General features: G+C 39.5%; 1 protein-coding gene across 3 annotated transcripts; it reads left to right on the top strand.

Moving 5' to 3' along the window:
- The first annotated feature begins 1,587 nt into the window (after nt 1–1,587).
- b4galt6 (UDP-Gal:betaGlcNAc beta 1,4- galactosyltransferase, polypeptide 6) lies at nt 1,588–23,930 on the top strand. Of its 3 annotated transcripts, none has more exons than XM_041039640.1 (9): nt 1,588–1,747; nt 6,834–6,950; nt 8,489–8,602; nt 9,582–9,706; nt 9,839–9,955; nt 10,234–10,421; nt 10,658–10,780; nt 15,146–15,247; nt 16,159–23,930. In XM_041039640.1, exons 2-9 carry the CDS (start codon nt 6,851–6,853, stop codon nt 16,304–16,306), a joined length of 1,017 nt encoding a protein of 338 aa, XP_040895574.1. In that variant the 5' UTR covers nt 1,588–1,747; nt 6,834–6,850; the 3' UTR covers nt 16,307–23,930. The 3 variants fall into 3 exon arrangements, with proteins under 3 accessions (XP_040895574.1, XP_040895573.1, XP_040895575.1); XM_041039639.1 differs by having other exon boundaries at nt 1,588–2,338; XM_041039641.1 differs by lacking the exon at nt 1,588–1,747 and adding an exon at nt 2,370–4,492.
- Nucleotides 23,931–24,190: the final 260 nt, after the last annotated feature.

The raw sequence follows: 24,190 nt of genomic DNA, 5'->3' as shown, positions 1-24,190 counted from the left end.
TGAGAGGAGTTCTGCTCCCAGAATTGTGAGGCTATCTGAGATTAACTGAAAAAAAAAGACTGGTTTGAAGCCTTTTTATACTGGTCTGTGAGGATGTCACAAACTGTCAAACTGACTCATCTCCTAAAGTAAATTTATCTATGTACACTTTATTTGTCTGCATTGTTTGTCTAACAAACTGTTTGTTTGTTCATTTACCATTTACAAACAGACAAAAACTAAAGCATACACCATAAATTCATCTGATAAGGATAGGGGTAGCCATGGGCTTTTAGAGCCCTAAGCGCACACACACACACACACACACACACACACACACACACACACACACACACACACACACACACACACACACACACACACACACACACACACTTCTGCATAAACAAACCAATTGATAGATTGTCAAATATGATGCACTGAAGAGTAACAAACCTACAAGACATTTTAGGAAACAGCCATAGAATTTGTGCTCCAAAGACCTGAACAGTCTTAAAGAAAGAAGAAAGAAAAGTATATAAATGAATAAACAAATGAGCACTTGTAAACAGACAAACTACACTTTCTTTATGTTCAAAATTAATTATCAAACTTGTATGAAATCACCTGAGCATAACCTACATAAATGGTAATAAATAGCACCATTAGAACTCACGTAAAAATAAGTTTAAGAATGTTTTACAAAAGCAGAGTTAAACTGTTTTGGGCATGTGATTGTTAATCTTTTAGGCTGTCAGAATTTTGCTTTTTCTAATACCATATTCCTTGTAACCTGTGCCAATATTGCATAATTTCAATAAAAAATACAACTATCGACCTAAATGATTGGATGCAGTAAGTCTATCTTTGTTTCTCTGTTCATCTGCAACACAAAGAATAACATTTTATTCATAAAGTATACTGTATATTGAATGTCCATTTTTGTACTGATGTATGCTGGCTTGCACACTATAGGTGCTTTGGCCCTTTAAGGGTGATTTGTTTCATCTCTTGCTTATCTCCATCCATGATTCCAACCCCTGCGGACCAGTTTGACCACACACTATAAAATACATATATTGGTCACTGAAGTTTCTTCCACTTTTAAACCATTTTATTAAATTTAACTAACTAATTCATTCATTCATTTTCGTGGGAGTCCAGCACTTTATTTAAAATTACATTTTATTATTTGGATTAAAATTTTGCTGGTAAAATACAGAGGAGGATTCGGGCCGGCTGAAAAAATGTAGAATTCTGAGTTTAAAGTCTGACATTAATCTCGGATACTGTCAGAGAATGTCAGCTATACACTGTAATTCTACATTTTTTGAAAATGTGGCTCTAATCTTCTTCCGTACTCAAATATATGGTTAAGAAAGTTAATAATACTAATATTACTACTTCTACTACTACTCCTAATAATAATAATAATAATAATAATAATAATAATAATAATAATAATAATAATACTAAGAAGAAGGAGGAGGAGGGGGGGGGGGGGGGGGGGAAGAAAGGTGCTACAGGAACTCGCTTCACCATGCCTCTTTGCACGTTTCCATAGCGACGCGGGGGACGGGCGGCGTTACACCCACCGGAAACGGCCTTTGCAATGCAAGCAAAAAATGGAAAGGAAGCAGACTTTGTATCTCTTTTGTTGAAGAGATACAAGTTCTCATATCACCCCGAACTTGTGTGTTGAATTTGTGAAAACGGTGTGGACACACTTGGTGGCATGACTGGACTCCTGTGTGCACGGTTTGATAAGGTAGTGCTGCGACTGTTTCGGAGACATCGCACAGGCCGACTGTAGACTGTGTGGGAGAAGGGAGAACGGTCCTGCCCCCTTCAGTAACCAACCTTCAGTGCTATCGATAAAAGCCTGGCGATACCGCAACCATGGAAGACTATCATGAGTATCCTTAAGTAGTATTACTGCAGAGCTCTTAGCTCGTAGTATTACGGTTTCAGTATGCCCGACCGGCGATGCTCCTTGATGTTCTCAGTTGCCTGATACTAACGTTATAGGCCTGCTTTTTCCATCTGGAAAGTTCTTGGCAGGGGAAAGCAGGCCAGCCAGCGCTAGCGTTAGCTTTTTTCGCGCTGCACCTCTGGGCTTTGACGGTGCGGGTTGTTCCATGACCGCACCACTGACATTGTTGTCTATCAATTCAAGGACGTTTTAACTACAAAAAGTATTTTATGGGATTCATATCGCCGGAGGGGAAGCGGGCCTAAGCCAAAATGGTGAACTGGAGGCGGCTGTTGCGAATGTCCAACCGATCGTTTCTGGCCTTCATATTCTTCTTCTCCATGTCCACCACTTGTCTGTACTTCATTTATGTGGCTCCTGGAATAGGTTAGTAAACAGAGGTTTACATTAAACACTTTACAAGGTAACAGTTAATGTGATTACGCCAGGATTATTTCCTCCAACTCAGCAAGCTCTAGCTGCTGTCACAGTCCATGCTAGCGCTGCAAACTATTTGCTAACAGGCTAACTAGCACTCAGCTAAAAAGTACACCCCAGACCATGTATTTTGCGATGTTAAAGAGCAAATTTGAGTCTCCAAGTGGCAAGCAGATTGAAATATTACCGAAATGTTTCTTTCTTGTATTGTATTTATGCGTGATTTGCATTTCACCTGGTGTTTGACAGCAGACTTGTGAATGAATGAACTGTGTGCATTACTGCTAATGTTATTACAGGGGTTCTACCCAGGCGAATAGTGGCTACACAGCAACATGGGCGATTTCAGTCAGTCCATGACTGGAATTTACATGTTTACATGTACTGAAGAGCCGGTCAAAATGTCCCAGTATTCACCATCTCCAAATGTGTTCAGTTTCTTGGACACATTTTGAGTTGAATTACTCCATATATACCACAGAGTTTTGAGTTTCTGAAACGATATCATAGCAATCTTGGGACTCTGGTCAAACTCTCCAAGTACATCATATACTGGTTGTACACACATAAGCTCAATGTGATGCGTATGATACGACCGTTGACAAGATCCTGATGTTTGAGCAGTCAGATATGGCTACAGACATTTTCCCAACTGCAACTGCCACAAAAATATTGAGAAAAAAAGCTTTTGAGTGCTAATATTTAAATTCTCTTGGGCATCAATGCAGATGCTATGTTTGTACATGGTAGGCTGGGTATGTTTCTGTTTGCTTTTTGTCATGCAAGGTGATTTAATGTTTTTTCAGGTAGTTGCTGTGGTATTCATGTGCTGGAGGAAAGTACGGAAGTAGGAACTGTATGCTCGTAGTGCAGGCTGTTACTGGTGATCAGTGGTGGTCATGCTTAGGAGGCAGTTCTGGGAAAATTCACTGAATACATAAGTTGGCATGAAGTCTAGCACCATGGGTGTGGATGCAAAGAAATAAGATGGCCAAGACAGGATGGTTTTGTGTTCTAGATTTAGGCTGTTTTATTTGGTGTGTGTGGGAGTTGGCTTTTGTCTTTTTGCTTGTTTTGTTGTACTAAATTGCATTGTATAAAGTAAAGGTAAGGTGCTCATGTAATGAAGTAGCGAAATACATCTATCCTTATTATGTGATGAAGTCTAATGTTAAAAAGGCTTCAAACTCATAATCACAGGTACAAATGTATGTATGGTAATTACACTGCATATGTGTACTCACTGCTAATTGTAGTTATTTGGAAAAAATATGCCACATGCTACTGAAGTAAAAATATCACAAAGATGCAGTTATCACCTGTTTTCTGTATGAACTCTTGGACATTTACACTTAGCAAGGTTAATTGGGGCTTTAACATGCTCTCGGACATTTCTGTGTTTTATCGTACCTACATAACTACTACTACATTTAAGGTGGTGCACATGCAGCACAGCATGTGAAAGCTGAGAGTCTTATCTTTTCAGTGATATAAACATTTACAAGATACAACAACTGTAGGTACAACTAAACCATCTTCTAAAATACATCAAAGTAATAATGTCAACGCTTATTTTTATGTGGTTCCAACACGCATAGCAACAACAACAAAAATGGTCTTGTTTTGTCCGGAAATGTCCAAAGAATTGCAATTGGATCGTTCCAGTTTGAAAATATATCCCACTATTTCTCCTTCGTTTCGTTTTGTCGCCTTTGTTTTGTTTTGAAAGTTGACAGGCATTTTTTGCAAATTTGGCAGGAATGTTAAGGGGTTAAGGAATCAGCATTTAAGCCATGGTTTATAGGCCCTATCTTTTTTAAAGTTAGAAAATAACTGACAAAAGACAATAACTCCTAGTGAGACATTCACTGTTGACATTTTCCACATACCAGCATGAATCCACAGGTATGAATTATTGACAGCATCCATGCTGCCTTACCGCTACCCAGTATAATAAGGATACAGATGAGTGACAAAAGAAAGGAAGAAACGAAAGAAATGAGTGGAGGAGTATTACAAATGTGAATGCTTCCATACAGGACACAAGGACTTGCTGAAGCTGTTCTGGAGGCTCATGCTGGCCCAACACCTTACTACCACTATGTATGTTGGTTTTGAAACAGGTTTTTTGAAATTACAGGGAGTTCATGGCTGTAGTTAGTTATGGTGCAGGTATGCAAATCATAGAGTAAGCAGGAGAAAGTTTTAAAAATTCTTTTTCCTGAGCTGGTTGTGAAACAGCATCAGGTGTGAATATGGGGCTCTGTGGGTGCAGGTCTCCTCTCTGAAGGTTAGCTTGTTACATTGCTCAAAATGTTTTGCAGCTTTGTGTATGTTATGTCCTGGGTTTTCTGCTTGTGTGCAGCTGATAGGCTTGTGGGGATTCTCAGCCAGTCTGGGATTGTTCCGTTCCATGTTCCATTCAGCATCCAGCTCAGAAATTAATGTGAGGACTCAGAAACATAACTTCTTGCTTTGCTTGTTCTGGCTTAAGTGTGACAAAGCTGAGTACATATTGATGTGTTGAAGTGTTTTAGCCTGCCAGCAGATATAGAATGCTTAAAAAATACCTGGCCTTTTTTTCTTTGACTCTGAAGTGAGTATGACACTATTTTGGTTTCAGGAATTATGGCAATATTTTATTTTACTGTAATTCAATAGTTTAATGTTTGTCTTTGATGGACACAAATGGACTAGCAGCATCTGCTATTCAGCCTGCTTTGACCTGCTTGTCGTCTTAACCCTGTCGCCCGTTTGCCAACCAAGGCTGCCTGGCTGCTCTGTGATAAGACTTTTATCGTCCCCAAACACTGTCCTGTTTACTTATTTTCACATTCACATTACACAGACACTGACACAGACACTGGTCTACTGGTCAGTTGGAAGGGTGACACCAGAGTTGTGTAACACGATACACACACATCCATACACACACACACACATATATATATTTGTGGGGGAAAATGTTGTTATACAGTATGCGATAGTATGCCGTTTCTGTTGTTAGACCATTGAAACAGTGGTGATTTCACTGTTTCCCAGTGCTAAGACACTAGTTAAATTATGCAGTTGTTCTTTACATTAATTAAGAACAAATCTTTTCTTATCAATCTGTTTACTTACACAAAGAATAACAGGAGAAAGATTATTAGCTATTAGTGTGCATTTTTGTACGTATTGATCGGGGAGAGCTGAATGGTGAAACAGAAGGCCTACCAAGTCAGTTACATTATCCTGCGGCTATACAGAAGTCTCCTCCATTAAGGAATACTTAGCAGAAAATCAAATTACATTAAATGTACAGAAACCTTAGCAGTTCTTTAGTCTTTGAAATCCAGTTTGAGAGCTCATCAGTGAATAAAATCTTAATCCTGAAGCCTAAAGGATAACTGAATAGTATTGTTGGATTACTATGAGTCTTGCTGAAAGTGTTTGCTATCAGTCACTGTGCTATATGTCAACACCAGTATTTTAAACCAGCATTTTTCTACACCTGAAACTGGAGCTTTTCCTGCACAACTTCCAGATTGGTTTAAATTCATGTACAAAATACAGTGTTGTATGCCTGCTCAGACAGGGTCTAAGGGCTGTGTAGCAATGCAGGTGCTGTTATTAAGCTGCATTTGTGTTGTTTTTGTCAGATTCTCAATAATGGTGGGCAGAATGCAGCATTGCAGGAAGACTGAATTTAAAAAAAACATAACGTTATGGGTGATGTTGGAGATCAGGGCAGGACTGAATGGACAGCTGAGACTATCTTCCACACTGTTCAACGGAAGTTGGCTGTCCTCAACCGTTACACTGATAAGGTGTTTCAGTGTGGTTGAAGACCAAAATGCCACAAAATTGTGTTTCCAGATTTAGCTTGCTTAGCGTGGATGTTGCTAACATGCTAGTTAGCATCTGCCCATAATAAAGTACTAGAAAGTAGTGAGATTTCATCAGTTCTGAAAACTGTCTGTGAACATAATTTATTACTGATAGTTCATCATACCAATAGAACAGCAGCATCTGGATTATTTGCCCACTTAGCGTAACAACCAAAGTCAGAACAACTTAGAGCCACAAAGAAAACTGAGAAGTCCAAAATGAAGGACAGACAGTACAAGCTTTTGCAAATCACATCTTTTTCTGCAATTTAGTATGTCGGTTCTCGTGCTTATTAACTGTCTAATATTTATTTTATTGTTGTAGTGTTAACTGTTGCTGATTTTGTTCCAGCTGGTTCCAGCATCCCTTCTTTTTAGTTGCACTGTAGTTTTTATAAATGGTTTAAACATTTACTGTTTCAGTGTTTCTAGCTGAAGCTTACATCATCTACATGTAAAGGTTTGTTTTGCAGTAAGGGTGGGCACCTGATTGTTGTTACAATGCTGCATAAAGCTGATGGGAGTATGGAAAAAGTCAAGGAGACTAAAAATTTTTTTTCCTGTCTTCCTTTCAGCCAACACATACTTTTTCATGGTGCAGGCTCAGGGCATCATGTTAAGGGACAATGTAAGGACCATCGGCCAGATGATCCGGTTGTATACCAACAAGAACAGTACAGTCAATGGGACGGGTAAGTGATACACACTTACACTTTTTACTGTATGTGCAGTTGTCTTGGACTCGGACTTGCTGTCCGCAGCCACTCTGGTGAATCCTGCCCAGAGAGCCTGGCCCACACTGCCTACATGCAACCATATGCATTGTACACAAGATTAACAGACATCACACAGACCCAGGTTGGCAAGTGGCTTTCAGCTAACACATTCAGGCACATTCAAAAGCTTATATTTCTGCTTTCTCTCCCAAATGTGCAACTACTCTGACCATTGTGTGTGGTGGGATGGTAGAAGTTCAAGGTTAGCAGCAATGCCAGTCACATTGACAGTGATCATAATAATTCATTTTAATTAGAACCTTAATAGATGCTCTAGAAATCCCTGTTCAGACCCGGCATTAACATGCATCAGATCAGATCAGAGTAACTTTATTAATCCCCGGAGGGAAATTCTTCGGTTACAGTCAAACTCCCAATGGAGAATAAAGAAAATGAAACGTAGTATACAGAAGAGTTGGAAGATAGAGGTCAGATGAAAATGTTTCTAAAATAAAAATAGAATGAAAAAAAAAAACAGTACAATACCCACCCCTTAGAATATCCTGGGTGATCTGATCAAAGGTGGATAGCTCAAGTACAGGTGTGAATGCACACAAGATGCATTGAGGACACATTTGAGATTAGGTCAGGACTGCATATGGTCATGTTTCTTTTTCGAGTGTGAAGGCAAATGTTTCCTGGGTCATATTAACCCGTTAAAATTCCGATGGCCCCACGGCTGGCCATCATGCTATTTCTCGGACACTTCTGTGTTTTATCGTACCTACATAACTACTACATTTAAGGTGGTGCACATTCAGCACAGCATGTGAAAGCTGAGAGTCTTATCTTTTCAGTGATATAAACATTTAAAAGATAGAACAACAACTGTAGGTACAACTAAACCATCTTCTAAAAAACATCAAAGTAATAATGTCGATGCTTATTGTTTTTATTTTTCCTCTACGCAAGTGCACTGCTGCCTCCCTTCATTCTGGGAAAGCAGGTTTGCTCAAAGTATCTTGATTGTGGAATAGTGAAATCAACACAAGGGGGAGCACTAACTCGAGCCCTAAGCATTCCACCACAGCCACACTGACAAGGCTGCTTGCAGATGTGTCTGCATTTTTTTGCAACCCAGCCTCATGAGTGCAGGCATTTGCTGGCACAGAGTATCTTAAAATGCCAGAGGTTGGCCTCTAACATGTCTCAAATCTGTACTTAAATACAAATTTTGAATAAATGTGTTTTCCACCAGGGCATTTTGCAAGTGTATGGTAAAACTGCATGACAATATGCCTTCTACATACATGGAATTATGTACATTGAGTTACAAATAAGATCATAAAATGTCATTAATGACGTTTATGGTATGTCATGAGAAAATAACAAAAATCACATACAGTATTAAAGGTCCTAGTTTGAAGGCATTAAACTGGTGTGATAGTAATGTTTTCTGAGTATGTGTGAGAGTATTCTGCTGTCGTGACTGATGTTGGTTGTTTTTGCTGCAGACTATCCTGATGGCAGTAACTCCAGTGAATACCTGGTTCAGCCAACTACGTATCTTCCAGAGAACTTCACCTATGCCCAGAACCTCCCCTGCCCGGAGCGATTACCTTCTATGAGTAAGTAAACTGGTACCTAACACTAGGAACATTTCAGGGGGTTCAGTGAATCGTTCATTCAGACTCTTTTCATTTAAGAGGCATTTACTGCATGCCAGATGTTACTGCTTCATTGCTTAGTTTAAAAAACGTCAAAACAAAAAAGCTTCTGGAAGAAGCAGTCTCAAGTCACGAGGGCAGACTTAAGAATCTCTTAATTATATAATCTTAAATGGCTTAAATGATGATATGTCAAGCTCAGGACTGTTAATTAGCCTGATTAAGGTTGAGTTTTTTTGCGTTACTATTTTCTATATAACCATTTTGCTGCTGATTACAATGTTGAGTTGAGCTCTGCAGCCAAAGAAGCTAATGTTAACATTAACCCGTTTTTTATGTTAATTTAAGGCTAATACCATCATAACCACAGCATAATTAAACAATTTGCTTTAGAATTAGTTTTGGAATAAGGGACTAATTCATTAGACAACAGTGGAGATATTTAGCTGAAATGGACCAACGTATGATGTAGGTCAACAGTATGCTTGTTACTTTAGCGTAATTATATTGCTTGCTCACTGAAGATGACAGAGAATGAATTGAAATAACCATATAACAGTTTTTCTATCTGTTGTTGTGGTAAATAAAATACATTTCTAAATGTCATATTTAAGCCCTGTCTTTTAAGTGACCAAACAGCAGTTGCAGCAAGCACATTAAGCTGCAGTAGCTGATTTTACACTGATATAAGTTGATAGTTGACACAGGCAGATAAAGCAACATGCTCCTTGATTCTTACACCAGACACAGTGCACAGTGCTCACAGCATCCTCAGAAGCCAAAAACGGAAGGCCTGTGCCTTTTCTTGAAACAGTTGTGTGTTTTCCTGTGCAGTGGATTATTTATTCATTCATTCATTCATTTATTTATTTATTTTTTTTGGTGATGCTGATGTATCGATGGAATATCTTCTTCATGGAAAATAAAAAACTCTCCAAAGAGGGCCTTATGGAAGTGAACATGACAGAGATCCCTATGGAGGAGATAGAACTGAAGTTCTCCAAGTTTTTTGACATTGAGTTTGGAGGCCATTGGAAACCACAGGACTGCAGACCTCGCTGGAAGGTGGGTTTATGTATTTTACAGGTCTTACAAACAGAGTACCTTGTTTTTAAACATAATGTTAGTGATAGAGAATGGATTCCAGATGGATTTAGTAAGTATGAGTTGATTCTTACTCCAGTATTTGTGCTGTAGGTGGCCATCCTGATTCCATTTAGAAACCGCCATGAACATCTCCCCATCCTCTTCCAACACCTTATCCCCATGTTGCAGAGACAGCGGTTGCAGTTTGCCTTTTACGTCATTGAACAGGTACAGTCTGTTGGTGTACGATGTGATTTACTGCAGTGTATGGTCAAGCATTTTGACCTCCTACAGCTCTAAAATTCAGCTGAAGCTCATGCTCTGTGTATATTATGAATAAAGTTTCGAAAGCATTTTGGATACCAAAGGCAAGTCCCTGACGTTCAACAAGGCTTCATATGAATTATTTAAATATTGTATATATTTATTTAAATATTTCTTTAATAGCTGCACAGGCTCATTGACTCATTGAATGTATGCATTTGTGTGCGTATTTATGTGCTTAGAGTGGGAGCCAGCCCTTTAATAGAGCCATGCTGTTTAATGTGGGATTCCTCGAGGCCATGAAGGACTTGGACTGGGACTGCTTGATCTTCCATGATGTTGACCACATCCCTGAGAATGACCGAAACTACTATGGCTGTGGTCAGATGCCACGCCACTTTGCTGCCAAGCTGGACAAATACATGTACATGTGAGTGTGTCATCAGAATATAGATATTTTTTAAGAATATGTAAACTGCAAAGCAACTGTAGATGTAATAGTGAAACAAGTACAAATTTCTACTCTACTGTTTTCTACTGTCCCATGGCGTTATGGCATTGACAAACTTTGAAAGCTGTTAGGGATGCTGTTCAAAATTTGGATATGTGGTGAACAGTCCAGATCATGTAGATCTATGTTTAACACATGCTTGTTGTCATTTCCAGTCTTCCATACAGCGAATTCTTTGGCGGTGTGAGTGGACTCACCGTGGAGCAGTTCCGCAAAATTAATGGCTTTCCCAATGCATTCTGGGGCTGGGGAGGAGAAGACGACGACTTGTGGAACAGGTTAGTGTACAAAAGGGGAGTGTACGGTGGATTCAGAATGTATTTGGACCACTTAATTTAATTGTCCAGTAGATTGTGTTTTTGTGTGGAAAGCCATTGAGGAAAAGAGTTGATTTCCCCACATAAACTGATGCAGTCAACAGCAGCTTTTTTCCCAGACTTGATGGTAAAGAAAAGACTGGAAATGGACTTGAAACATAGTCTTACTAAAAAACGGTGTACCTAAGTGTTTTTTTTTGAAGGTGTCAGTCTCAAAGGTTAAAGGTGAAATCCTGAGATTTTCCTTAGTGTTTGTCTACAGGTACTTGGGTAATCCAATCACAACTGGCCAACTCTAAGTACAGGTGTGAATGTAAGCGCTTTACAGAGACCCAGAGCCCGACCCCAGAGCAAGCACTTAAGGCGACAGCGACAAGGAAAAACTCCCCTTTAACCGGAAGAAACCTTGAGCAGAACCTGGCTCAGATGGGGGACCCTCCTGCCGATGGCCGGGCTGGGTGAAAGGAGGAAAAGGAGGAAGACAGGACAGCTAGGAATGGAGGAGAGGGGGAGAAGGACATGCAGCATAATGCAGACAATGGACAATATTAGTGGGTCAGCATTTACATTACAGTTAGTGAACAGTTATTGGATAATGTATGCTCAGCAGATTACAGTTATAATAGGAAACAGAGCACAGAGGCAAAAAGCTGTCATGACTGGTAATTATTTACATTACAGTCTGCAAAGAATATTAATCCAATATTTATCTGTAGCAGAATGGAACATTAAACGTGTAAGAAATGGATCATTGTAAACAATAAACAGCAGCAGGTGGGTGGAGCCAGGACCACAGAACATGCAGCTCCGGAGCCAGAGATACCTGCAGAAAGGTACAGAGACAGAGCGACCAGAGAGAAACAAACACAGGACTACGGGACAGAGAGGACACAGAGTTAATGACATGTAATAAAGGCTAATAAATTTGAGAGTGGGTCTGAGGAGAGAAAGGGAGAGAAGAAGAAGTGCGCAGTAGATCATGGGATGTCCCCCAGCAGCCTAGGCCTATAGCAGCATAACTAGGGGATGATTCAGTTGCCTGGCCAGCCCTACTAAGGGCTATATCCTTAACTGTAACAGTGTCTATAGAGATAATTGTGACTAACTGTATGTTTAGTCATAATAACTAAAACTGTAACTAGAACTAATTATAAGCTTTGTCAAACAAGAAGGTTTTAAGCTTAGTTTTAAAATTAGAGAGGGTGTCTGCTTCCCGAACCCAAACTGGCAGTGGGTTCCATAGGAGAGGGGCCTGATAACTAAAGGCTCGGCCTCCCATTCTACTTTTAGAGATTTTGGGAACCATAAGCAAACCTGCATTCTGAGAACGAAGCAATCTGTTGGGATGATATGGTACTATCAGCTCTTTAAGATATGAAGGACCCTGGCCATTGAGGGCCTTATATGTAAGGAGAAGGATTTTAAAATCAATTCTGGATTTTACAGGAAGCCAATGAAGAGAAGTTAGTACAGGAGTAATATGATCTCTCTTGCTAATTCCAGTCAGTACTCTCGCTGCAGCATTTTGGATCACCTGGAGGCTTTTTAGAGAGTTAACTGGACATCCTGATAATAGGGAATTACAGTAGTCCAGTCTAGAAGTAACAAAAGCATGGACTAATTTTCAGCATCACGCAACAGAATGTTCCTAATCTTACTGATATTGCGCAGGTGAAAGAAGGCGGTCCTAGAGACTTGTTTTATGTGTGAGTTAAAGGACAAATCCTGATCAAAAATAACTCCAAGGTTTCTCACAGTCGTACTGGAGGCTGAATTAATGCAATCCAGAGTAACTATATGCATAGCAATGGAAATTTATTCCATGCTTCCTGATAATATTGCCTAGGGGAAGCATGTATAAGGTGAACAATATCGGTTCAAGCACAGAACCCTGTGGAACTCCATGACTTACTCTGGTATATATGGAGGGATCATCATTAACATGAACAAACTGGTATCTATCTGATAGATATGATTTAAACCAGCCTAGTGCTCTTCCTTTAATCCCAATAACATGTTCCAATCTTTCCAATAGGATACTATGATCAATATTGTCAAATGCAGCACTAAGATCTAGCAGGACAAGTATAGAGACGAGTCCATTGTCTGATGCTATGAGAAGGTCGTTGATAACTTTCACCAGTGCTGTTTCTGTGCTATGATGAACTCTAAATCCTGACTGAAAAACTTCAAACAAACCGTTCCTATGTAGATGGTCACACAACTGAGTTGCAACAGCCTTTTCAAGAATTTTAGAATTAAAGGGGAGATTGGATATAGGTCTATAGTTTGCCAAAATGTCAGAGTCCAGAGAAGGCTTTTTAAGTAAAGGTTTGATAACTGCAACCTTAAAAGCCTGTGGAACATATCCTGTTACCAAAGAGAGATTTATCTGATCTAATATGTTAGTGCCAATCAAAGGCAAAACATCTTTAAGAAGTCCGGGATAGGATCCAAAAGACATGTTGATGATTTAGATTTAGAAACTATTGAAGTCAATTCAGCGAGATCTATGGGAGAGAAACAGTCTAAGGACAAATCAGGACTGGCAGACATTTCTAAAGATTCTGTTCTAGACATACCTACATCATTAACAGTTGTAGGCAGGATAAGATGGATTCTGTCTCTAATGTCTACTATTTTGTTGCTAAAGAAGCTCATAAAGTCATTACTAGTAAGAGCTAGGGGGGTGCATGGTTCAACAGAGCTATGGCTCTTTGTCAGCCTGGCTACAGTGCTGAAAAGAAACCTAGGGTTGTTCTTGTTTTCCTCTATTAATGATGAGTAATAGGCAGTTCTTGCCTTACGAAGGGCTTTTTTATACGTTATGAAGCTGTCTTTCCAGGCTAGGCGGAATTCCTCTAAATTAGTGGATAACCATTTCCTTTCCAGCTTTCGTGATATCTGCTTTAAAGTACGTATTTGTGAATTGTACCATGGACTTAGCTTCCTCTGATTACTGACCTTCTTTTTCAAAGGGGCAACAGAGTCAAGGGTTGAACGCAATGAAGCAGCAGTCCTATCAACTAGATAGTCTATATCTGCTGGAGTAAAGTTTAGGCCATTGCCCTCTGTAAAACTGGCACATGGCAACGGAGATAATAAAGATGGAATAACTTCCTTATATTTGATAACAGCATTATCAGACAAATATCTACAGTAGCTAATTTTTTTCCCAGATGCTGTGCAGTTCATTATTGTAAGTTCAAATGTTACTAAAGAATGATCAGATAAAACAGGGTTCTGAGGGAATACTGTCAAATATTCAGCTTCTATGCCATAGGTCAGTACAAGATCAAGGGTGTGATTGAAACAGTGAGTTGGTTTGTTGACATTTTGTAAAAAGCCAATTGAGTCTAATACTGAATAGAATGCAGTCTTAAGGCTGTCATTGTGGGTATCGACATGAATATTAAAGTCGCCCACTATAGTTGCTTTATCCGTACTAAGCACTAAATCAGATAAAAATTCAGTGAATTCAGACAAAAACTCTGAGTAAGCAGCAGGTGGACGATACACCACAGCAAATAGTACTGTTTTTTCTGTCTTTTTCTGTCTTTCTTCTTTAAATTCCGGGAGACTAGGCACGGGAAATGCATTTCTTCCTCCCGACCAGTTAAAACATACCACCACCAACATAAATGATGTATGGATTTATTTGCATTTATTTGCTGGGAAGAGAGATCTGATCACAATCAGTCTCTTGAGACCCATGTGAGGATCCATTTTAACTGGTGACTGGTGACTGTTAACCATGCTCACAGCATCAGACCAACCAAAGCATGTGAAAGTTGAGTTAGTAACATGTATTAATGTCCCTTTAATACATGTTACTAACTGAACTTCTTCCCTTTCCCGTAGTTCTGTTCTTTCTCCCCTCTCTTCTCTTCTGCTGTCATTCTCTGCAGGTTCACCTGCCCTCGGGGCTGTAGAATCTGGATCTGCTGCTGTGGATCTACTGTCCCCATTACTAGTCTCATTAATTATTATTATTATTATTCCTATTATTAGCCTTACCATCAATTAGTTCTTTTATTGTTGTTGTTTGTATTGCTATTAGTCCTATTACTAATCATGCTATTGTCCTCTCATTACTTTTAATCCTGCTGTCTTTAATCCTGCATTGTCCCAAGTTCTCTCTCCTCCCCTCTTGCCCCCCTCCCCCCTTGCCCCCATCCCCCCTCTCTCTCTCTGTCTACTTCTCTCTCTCCCTCTCCCCCTTCCCATCTCTCTGTCTCTCTCTGGGTTGAGAGAGGCGCAATCAGTCAAGGTTGGAACATGTTGGGCCAATGCTGTACGTAGTAATGCATCCTGGTTTCTCCTCAGGGTTCACTATGCTGGTCTGAATGTCACGCGACCAGAGGGAGAGATCGGCAAGTACAAGTCAATTCCCCACCACCACAGAGGAGAGGTGCAGTTCCTTGGGAGGTAAGAATCTATGTTAAGGTCTATTCTTTCACTTGAGCTATGTCATTTACACACTGCATTTAACCAGACACCCTTTTTTCCACAAAAAATAATCTCTTCATTAAATAGGGTGCATGGAACTTAATTCCAGTTTCAGGGAAGATAATTTATCAGTGATGTTTTGCCATGATTGTGGCATGGTTGAGGCATTAAATATCAGATTATCTCCGTACTGTGCATGTGAGTGGAGATAACCTAAAGCTGTGGTGTGTCATCTGGAACTTTAATGATAATATTGGTGTATGAGGGCAAATATAGCCAAATCAGCTGTTCCAGGTTCAGGACCTTTTGCACTCAACAGAAGGCGTGAGCTAATTTGGCCAAAATTAAAGTGTGCGTGAGCAGCAGCAAGGATTGCTGAAAGGCATCTTGAGTTGTGTTTTGAGCTCCATTGTTGTCCCAAAACTATTAAAACACATCAGTGAACCACACTGTTGCACTGGGTGACATGTTCCTTCATTACTATGAACATGCAGACACAGCACTTGACTTTGACTCTTTGTCCCACGCAATACATCAACAAGACTTGATTAGATTTACTCCTTTTTCTTTGATTAAAAACTACAGTGTCAAATCTTTTAGGAAATTACTGAACCTTTTTTTTAAGACATACATGTTTTGGGTTTTTTTTTCGCCAAAGATTTACATCTTCAGTAGGAACCACCAGGACCCTAGTGCCACAGACAGTAGTAGTGGTAATCCAGAGCTTGAATTTTCTGAAACTTGCTTGTGTATGAGTGCAGAGTGTCATAAATCCCACAGAAAGCTGCACATCAAAGCAGCCATAGCTGTATGTCCTGTGGGAGGGGAGTAGGGGCAGGGCTGGTGGAGTGGATAAATATAATAAAACCTGTGTGACTCTGTGTTTGTAGATATAAACTGCTGAGGTATTCCAAAGAGCGGCAACACTTGGACGGCCTCAACAACCTCCATTACAGCCCCCACGTCTCCCTCAGCAGCCTCTACAAGAACATCACGGTGGACCTGTATCCTGAGCTTGCCCCTATCACAGACTACTGAACTACCCCCACCCACCCCCTCCTCCACATCCCCAACTGAAAGAGCTCCCCTTCGGCCCTGGCCTCCTCGCACCCCTTTCAACTATTCACAGGCAGAGTGGTGGTGCGGCACGGCTTATATGGGGGGGGCACAAGCTGGGAGGGGTGAAGAGGCGCAACATGTAATGCTGCCAAGAAATCCTGATGAGGAAAAAGAAAAGAAGAAAATAGAAACCGAAAAAATGAAGAGGCAGTGGCAAGTCTCTCAAAGTGACCTGTTGATATTTTGTGTCTCTGCGTGTGTACTTCTATATTTGTGAGGAACCAGTTTGAGTGTTAGACATGACGGCATGAGGACATTTTGGCCAGTCCTCACTTTCTGACACACCTTCAAAGGGCTGCTTGAGGGTTAAGACTTGGTCTTGATGGTTAATGTTAGGGTAAAGGGGCTTGGGAATGTCAGTGGGTGTCCTCACAAAGATAAAAGTACGTGTGTGTGTGTGTGTGTGTGTTTTTGGTGGTTTGGGGTGGGGGGCTGCATGTCTTTATGTCCGTGCTGGTTTAAACACAGTTGACATGAGTCTTGGTTTAGGCTGGAGGGAGCAGCAGCATCTCAGCTCTCATGTTTACTGCAAAGCCTTAATGTGGCAGAACCACAGCTCCCTCTGCTCGGCTCCGCACTGCTTCACTTCTGATGTATCACCGCCACCTTACAAGCCAACAGACAAGTTCTTGTCTCAATTTCTACTATCACTTGTTTTATACATATCATTTTGTTAGGCCACAGTATTCCTAAAAGGAGGAATCTGAGCAAGGTCAACATTAATATTTGTGACGTACTTTTTTTTTTTTTTTTTTTTTTTGATACGTGCTATTTATTTTCTCTGATTCGGGATGTTTGAAGAAGCACTCCTGTCTATGTCACTCAAGTATTTCCGTTTGTTTTGCTGCACTGCTGCTGAATCCGCATGAACATGTATGTAAATACTGGGCTCTAAAAAGCTTGAACACAGAACACAAATATGTAAATATGGGCCTTTTAAATGCTTGGGCAAATTACAGTGATATTCCAGTGGGTTTGAAATTTTATTTTGGCAGCTACCTTCTTTCAGAGGATTTAATAAGAGAGAGTGGTTTCTTCCTAACTGGAAGATCTTCTATAGGATGTTTGGCTTTAAAAGAAAAAAAAAAGAAAAAAAACAAGTATCCAAATCTCAAGATTTGGCATTATCTTTTGCATGCCTTAATTTATTACGTTTATCAGATTTTGTTCTTTTCAAACAACATAAATTATTTCATCATTTGGAAATGTGTATAGTTCTAATTTTGCCTTTTGTTTTGCTTTGTTTTTTTTTTTCTTTGAGTTGCACTGTGTGAAAAAATAGAGCTGCTCCTCAGTAGGAGGACTTGACTGAGTCATCCTCCTTGACTTTGTACAAGGAGGAGGGTCAGCCATTACAGCAGGAGTGTCTTCACACAACATCCTTTATTGCAGGTTCATCGTCTCTTGTGAGTATATTTTTTTGTCTCAGATGTATTTTTATTTTTACATTTTTTAAAATTATTTTTATTCTAATGATTTAGTGCTGGACCATGTGATAAAGCTCTTCATTGTACTGTACCATGCACTGAAGCATGGCGATTTGGGCTGGATGCTGTGTGTGGCTGGACTATAGTGTTATGATTTTTTTTTCCTCTAAAATTGTGAGGCAGTAAGAAGGGCCAGAATGAGAGAACCTTGGTGTCAGCTCTTCACAGCTGAAACTATTGCTGTTCTTGAATGGCACAAAATGTCAAAAGTTTCATTTCTTAAATCTCTGAATACTATAAAGTTTGGAGAAAAATGTTTAGGCAGATTTATTTTGACCAGATATTCACTGTTAAGATGATCTTCTATATCTCCAGATTTTGAATTTGACCATGAATTGTATGTTTGGACATTTTCTTTTACTGTATGCCCTGTGATGTTAAATCGTAACTCCATTTTTGCTCTGGACTGTATTTTCTGTTCCATCAAACTATTCATCAGACTATTTCATCTTGTTAAGTTGCTTCATGGTGAGTCCCTCAGAGGCTCTCCTGTACACTGTGTGATTTGGTCTTCAGTCCAAATGGTGGTTCTACATCTCACTGTGAGACACATCCACTGGTGGTCCACTTGGGCTTCGGTGACCAAAAAGGTGTAAGAACTTTAGAACCAAATGGTCTCATTTTTTAAAAAGAGTAAAAAAAATGTTGCAAACCAACTCACCACAAATTTGCCTTGTTTCCGTGGAATTATAGATGGATAGATATTAGCAGACAGACAACTGGGAAAAAATGTGTCTGCTGATGAAGATCATGTGATCAAAAGCTCCAGAGCAGCTGCTAAAAAGACTGGCAGCAGATGGACGACTCTTGTAGTGATATGGCTCTGCTTGTTTTACATTGTCAGACAGAAAAAACCCCAATTTGAAGTAATTTCTTTGGAAAATTGTAACATTATTGGCCAAATAATAAACCAGTTGATAGAGAAAAGAATCAGAAGATAACCTGAAAGCAAAATTGTTTTCTATTTACATTGTAGTTCTTTGAGTATTCTTGTGTGCCTCAAGGTTTGATACAGTCACGATATTGGTGACCTAGACTTTATTAGATGCATCTGATGTGCTATACAGTGAACCTCTATGATGGCTAATATCACACAGTATACAGTTTGCGGTAATACTGTTCATTGTGTGTTTCCTGTCAGTACTAGTGGGCTACTAAAAACGCGTCTTGTTTCAAAGTTCAAAGTTTTTGTAATGAGACATGTACAAGTGTCTTGATTTTGAGTTCACCCAAGGTCTCAGAACCATTAGTATTCATTTTGCACCACTTTTCACAGAGCAGCTTTTGGGTTTTTGACTTTGATGACTTGCCATTACAGAACAAGTGTGTTGAAAACGTGTATACTGTTAATATTTGGAGGGGCACACTTGGATGTATGACACAGGCAAATTATGCATGCAGTTTTGTTGACAGCAGATGGATAGGTCAGATGGCAAATATGGCACAGGTATGAAATGGCCAGAGTAATGTTTCAAATTTCTTTTCCATAGATTTAAAAGCATTACTTGTCAGTCAGTACACCCGGGATTCCCCACACAGATGATGTCTTCTGAGAATGGCCCTTTGTCAAGCCACGGTGGATATAACCAATGATATACCCTAACCCCCAAAGCCTCCCCCTCCCAAAAGCCCTTGCAGCAGTGATGGTTGGAGTAGCCTGTATGTTTACAGAATTTTTTTTTTGTCCTCCTCAATAGCAGATGCAGCTAAACCCTGCGCTCCAATAGAATTTATCTTATGTTCACCAGAAGACCGGAGTCATTCTGACACTGTGTCAAAGTTAACCTCTTTTAGACATGGTCTGTCCTGTGCGTGAACTGGGTACTACTCTCAACAATGTTGGTTTATCTAATGATTATCTTGTGCTATGCTTTCCTAGTGTAGTACCACATTTTTTTTTGCACAAGAGAAGAAATCAGGTTTGTTTATGGGTGAGTAGCTATGATCGGGCTGTGATGCAAGTAACCTGCAGGGTTGTTAAGAGGTGGCTCACATAACCTGACCACTCACCTGGCTTCTTGGCAGTCAGCTGGCTAGGGAGTATACAGAGCCATGTAATGACAGAGTTTAGGGTTTACACAGTCTCCCCTAACATTTTTTTTTCTTTTTTTTTGATTCGCATCACCTGTCAAAAAACATATACCATCCCCTGCCCCACGTTTCAGTCCATGGGGACCTGGCCTCTACAGTTCTGCACCTGTCTCCCACATGAACCCTTAATAATGCTCTTAGAAAAATGGACATTACAAACCATGGTGTACTCTGTATTTCCATGCCCATTTTCTGAGGTATCTTATTTTTCTTTGCAACCACCTGAATTTAGATGTGACTGTTCCCAGTATTTACAGTGCAGTTTGATAGCACAGAATAATTTAGCATTTTTAAAAGGTATAAAGCAGCAGCCCAGCAATTTAGTCTTGTGTTTCAGTAAAAGTTGGGCAACTTACAACAAACAATTTTTTTAAAAAAAATGTGAAAATTAAATTATCACAGGTTTCAGTACCCTGACTTGTAGTCTCTTAGTAAGTTTCTTTGCCAACTGTGATCCAGTATTACTCTGTGCAGATGACTATAATAAAGGCTTCGAACTGAAGAATATTGGCACCAAACTCTGAAAGCACTGAAACCTGCACTTGCCATAATGCAACTCAAAGAATCTTTTGTCTGACCCTCTATGCCCGATTAATGTAGATTTCCAACTGAAGCCCAAGCCTGATTACATCATTATGACATCATCAGTGTTATTTTGTCCCCCAGAGCCACAGAAGACATACATCATCATTTGTCACAGGCAGAGTAGTACTTGACAGGTACACTTAGCATGATGAGGCATGCCAGTCAAGGGGTTCACCAAAAATGCGACAAACTGACTATATCTAACAGAGGCTTCTTTTACATACTTCTTTTACATGTTGTGCTTTATCTTTCTTCTCTCTGCTTTATGCAGCGAGCAGTGTCAAAGTAAATGTAGAGAGTTTGTTTTTCCCATCATCATGAGGAGTTCAGAAATGATGGGAGAGGGCAGTAAGCATGTAACACCTGACATCAACCTTCTGCATATGCCATTATGGATCCACTTGGATCTGCTTAGTATCTGTCTTGCATGGCCAAAGCCAAAACTCTGGTCCAAATTGCCAAGTTCTAAACTGGGAAAATAATCTTTGTGATCAGTTTTCTAAATTCGTCCTTTGCTTTGGGTGTGTTGGGTGTCAGCGTCAGTGGGTTCCTGGTGCTAGCTGAGGTCGACTCCACTCATCTCATCAGCCCTTTGTATCACACGGCTGTCAGAAATATCTAAGACAGCTCCAATGATTTGTTCATCTTTAGACAACTGTATTCCATTTTGCAGTATTTATTTGTGCCTTGAGCTCTTTCTTTCTTTCCCTTCTCTTTACATTCAAACTGAAGACATTAAAAATAGTTTTGTTTTCCTAAATTGTCAATGTTTTGCCCCTTCATATTAATATCGAGTCAAATAGGAGTGTGAAGTATGTTCATGATATGAATTTGCAAGACGTGATGAAACCTGCTCAGTCTGTCCACTCCAGTGTTTATGGCTGCCTTGAGATCATGTGTCATGATCCACTGTTGACTGCCTGCAGATCATGTTCAACGAAGTTTTTGCCCACATACACAAGCAATGAGGTATAGGATTTTCCATTTCTTGCATGTCAGAAGTTGAGATTTCATCTCATTTACTAAGAAATCCATGCTAGCCCCATCCAATTTGCAGGTGCCCCACTCACTTGGAGCTGAAGCTACGAGGCTAATCCACAAAGAACTGCATCCTTAAACCTCTTCTATAGCCTTGAGTCACCATGGCCCTGGTCACCAATGACCAGAGCAGATACACAGAGGCTTTACTTTTATGAACAGTGCTGCAGGCAGCTTTCCACTGGTGAGGAGTTACTGATCAGAGAGATGATGTGATGTGTTTATGCTGATGTTATGACATATGTATCCCTGTGAAAAGGATGTTTCCACAATGTTTTTCATTATCATGTGCAGCACTGTGGTCTTTTTTTCCATGTTCATCAGGCACTTCTGACACTATGAAAATGTCTTTGACTCTCAAATATGTTAATAATTACAATGTGACTGGTAAGTCAATGTAAAGTATACCAGTTACATATCACAGATACATCAGTATCAACATATATGCTGGCAGACAATAATGTGGATTCAGAAATACCAAAGATGTTTGGAGTCTCTTAGAAACAGTGCTGATGTTGCATAGTTTGTCCATTAAAGACAGTGACACGTTTATTTATCGACTGCAGAATTCTCTTCTCGATACAATTCCTTATGAACCACACTTAAGGAATCTGTATTAAAATACTTTTTTTTAAACAAAATACTTTAAATATACCAGAACATTCAGCCATATCCTGTGGCCTTTTCATCTGCAGATGGAGATTGCTTGTAACATGATAACAGTAGAAATGATAAATCAGAAGGGATATCTCTGCAGTCCTCTGCAGCTCCCCATCTCCATATTTGTCTTAAGCTTTGTATTGCATCACCTATTCCCTAAACTATGGCCACTTGCAATAACATTTAAGGCATTTAATTTAAATTCTGATAGTAAATAAAGCCCCGTCCACATATGTTGTTTCATGCTGCTGAAATATGTACATTATGGATGATAGACAAACTTCTGTTTTTCTTTAAACTAAATGATTATCCTTGGAAGAACTTCCTTTTAAGGGCAAATATTTATTAAGAGAACTGGATATGGCACCGCCACTGAGCCTTGCTGTCAATTTGCTGCCACACTTGTGGTATTCTAACAAAAAAACAACAAAACACACCTCCAACTCCATAGGATGGATTATGACTTTATATTCTGAATTTTTAATATTAGGAGAGATTATACATTTCTGGAGCTCTTAAAAGTGATTCTATTTGTGTGAGGTCCTATCAATGTAAAATCTAAAAAAAAAAAAATAATAACAACAAAAAACTAGAAACACTAGAAAACTATTATGGCTCATGTGCTAGGTGAGCAATTTTCATTCAAGTCAGTGGTCAGTAGCTTTGAGTCCGCTATCCAGTTCTCCTGATTCATCCATGATTTATTATCCCATCCAGTTTGGAAATACCCCGTCCACTAAGTGCTGGTGCCTGTCTGCAGAGATACACACTAGGATAAATCAGCAGATATTAGTATATTGCAGATATTCTGGCATTGCTTTAAACGGCAGCCAACAAATAACAAGAACTGGCCTAACTGAAATACCAAAGATATGTTTCAAGAAATTTGGAAAAACATTGCACCACAACGTCCATTAACAGTTGTTCTGGAGCTTCCAGTGTTTATTAAATGATCATTGCCCGTTTATGTAAAATTTAAATAATTTTATATTATCAAAATTTCTAACTCCCCATTAGGGGTGTCAAATTCTAGTATCAGTTGGATTCTTCAAAACAACTGAACCATCTTCATTTCAGCTGAACAAATACCATCCACTGATGAAGGCCACAAGATATGGCTGAAAACCCCAGAAAGTTCCCAGCAAGTTGACCTTGGGCTAAGAAATAGTTTTTGTCAAACTGCTCTTTCCAAGGTCAATAATGAACTCTCAAGCTCCATTACAAGGTGGAAAATCAGCTGATATATTGTTATCAGATTTTTTTTTACTGATCTCGGAATAGGCATTAAACATCCAGTCTCCATCAGGCTGTTACCAAATAAAAGGCTGCCAAGGTGTTGCTTTTGGCCACAGTGTTTGGTATTTTTTGATGGCTGACCAATAGCAGAGACATTTTCTTAGCAATGTCCTGAGTGCTTCATGAAACCTAAAAATGGTAGTGAAACAGAAGAAATCACAGAGGTATTTTCCCCTGGATGTTTGACCACATCACTTCCATCACAGTAGGATGTTGATCCTCTGTAAGCCGAACCCCACTCCCCAACCAACCACTCACAACCCACCCCTCACATTTTTCTTGACAACCTTGACCTGCATGAAATTCAGTGATGTTATAGGTTATAGGGTACTGGAGGACATTTTCAGTTTGTTTGTTTGTTTTTTTTGTTTTGTTTTGTTTTGTTTTGTTTTGTTTTTGTTTTGTTTTGTTTTTTGTTTTGTTTTGTTTTTTTGTTTGTTTTTAAAAACATCTCCCAGAGAAAAACAGCTTGATTTGCTTCAGTCTGTGTAGGAAAACAAATACTGTAACACACAACTATTTATATAAAATACAGATTCACATGAAAGGAATGATACTGTAGCTTTGAAGCTCAAGTCAGTGTTAAATGGTGCAAGACTGGCTTTCTGTATTTTTTTTTCACTGTCAACAAATCCCATAAAAAACA

The sequence above is a fragment of the Toxotes jaculatrix genome, chromosome 6, assembly GCF_017976425.1.
Source record: "Toxotes jaculatrix isolate fToxJac2 chromosome 6, fToxJac2.pri, whole genome shotgun sequence".
Taxonomy (NCBI): Eukaryota; Metazoa; Chordata; class Actinopteri; family Toxotidae; genus Toxotes; species Toxotes jaculatrix.
The sequence above is the reverse complement of the archived record's forward strand: the minus strand, read 5'-3'. Positions and strand labels throughout refer to the sequence as shown.

Coding starts and splice junctions, on each gene's coding strand:
- b4galt6 (XM_041039639.1), top strand. CDS start 2,224: ATGGTGAACTGGAGGCGGCTGTTGCGAATGTCCAACCGATCGTTTCTG. Junction 9,956..10,233: donor CCTTTTACGTCATTGAACAG/GTACAGTCTGTT, acceptor TTATGTGCTTAG/AGTGGGAGCCAGCCCTTTAA. Junction 10,781..15,145: donor GACGACGACTTGTGGAACAG/GTTAGTGTACAA, acceptor GTTTCTCCTCAG/GGTTCACTATGCTGGTCTGA.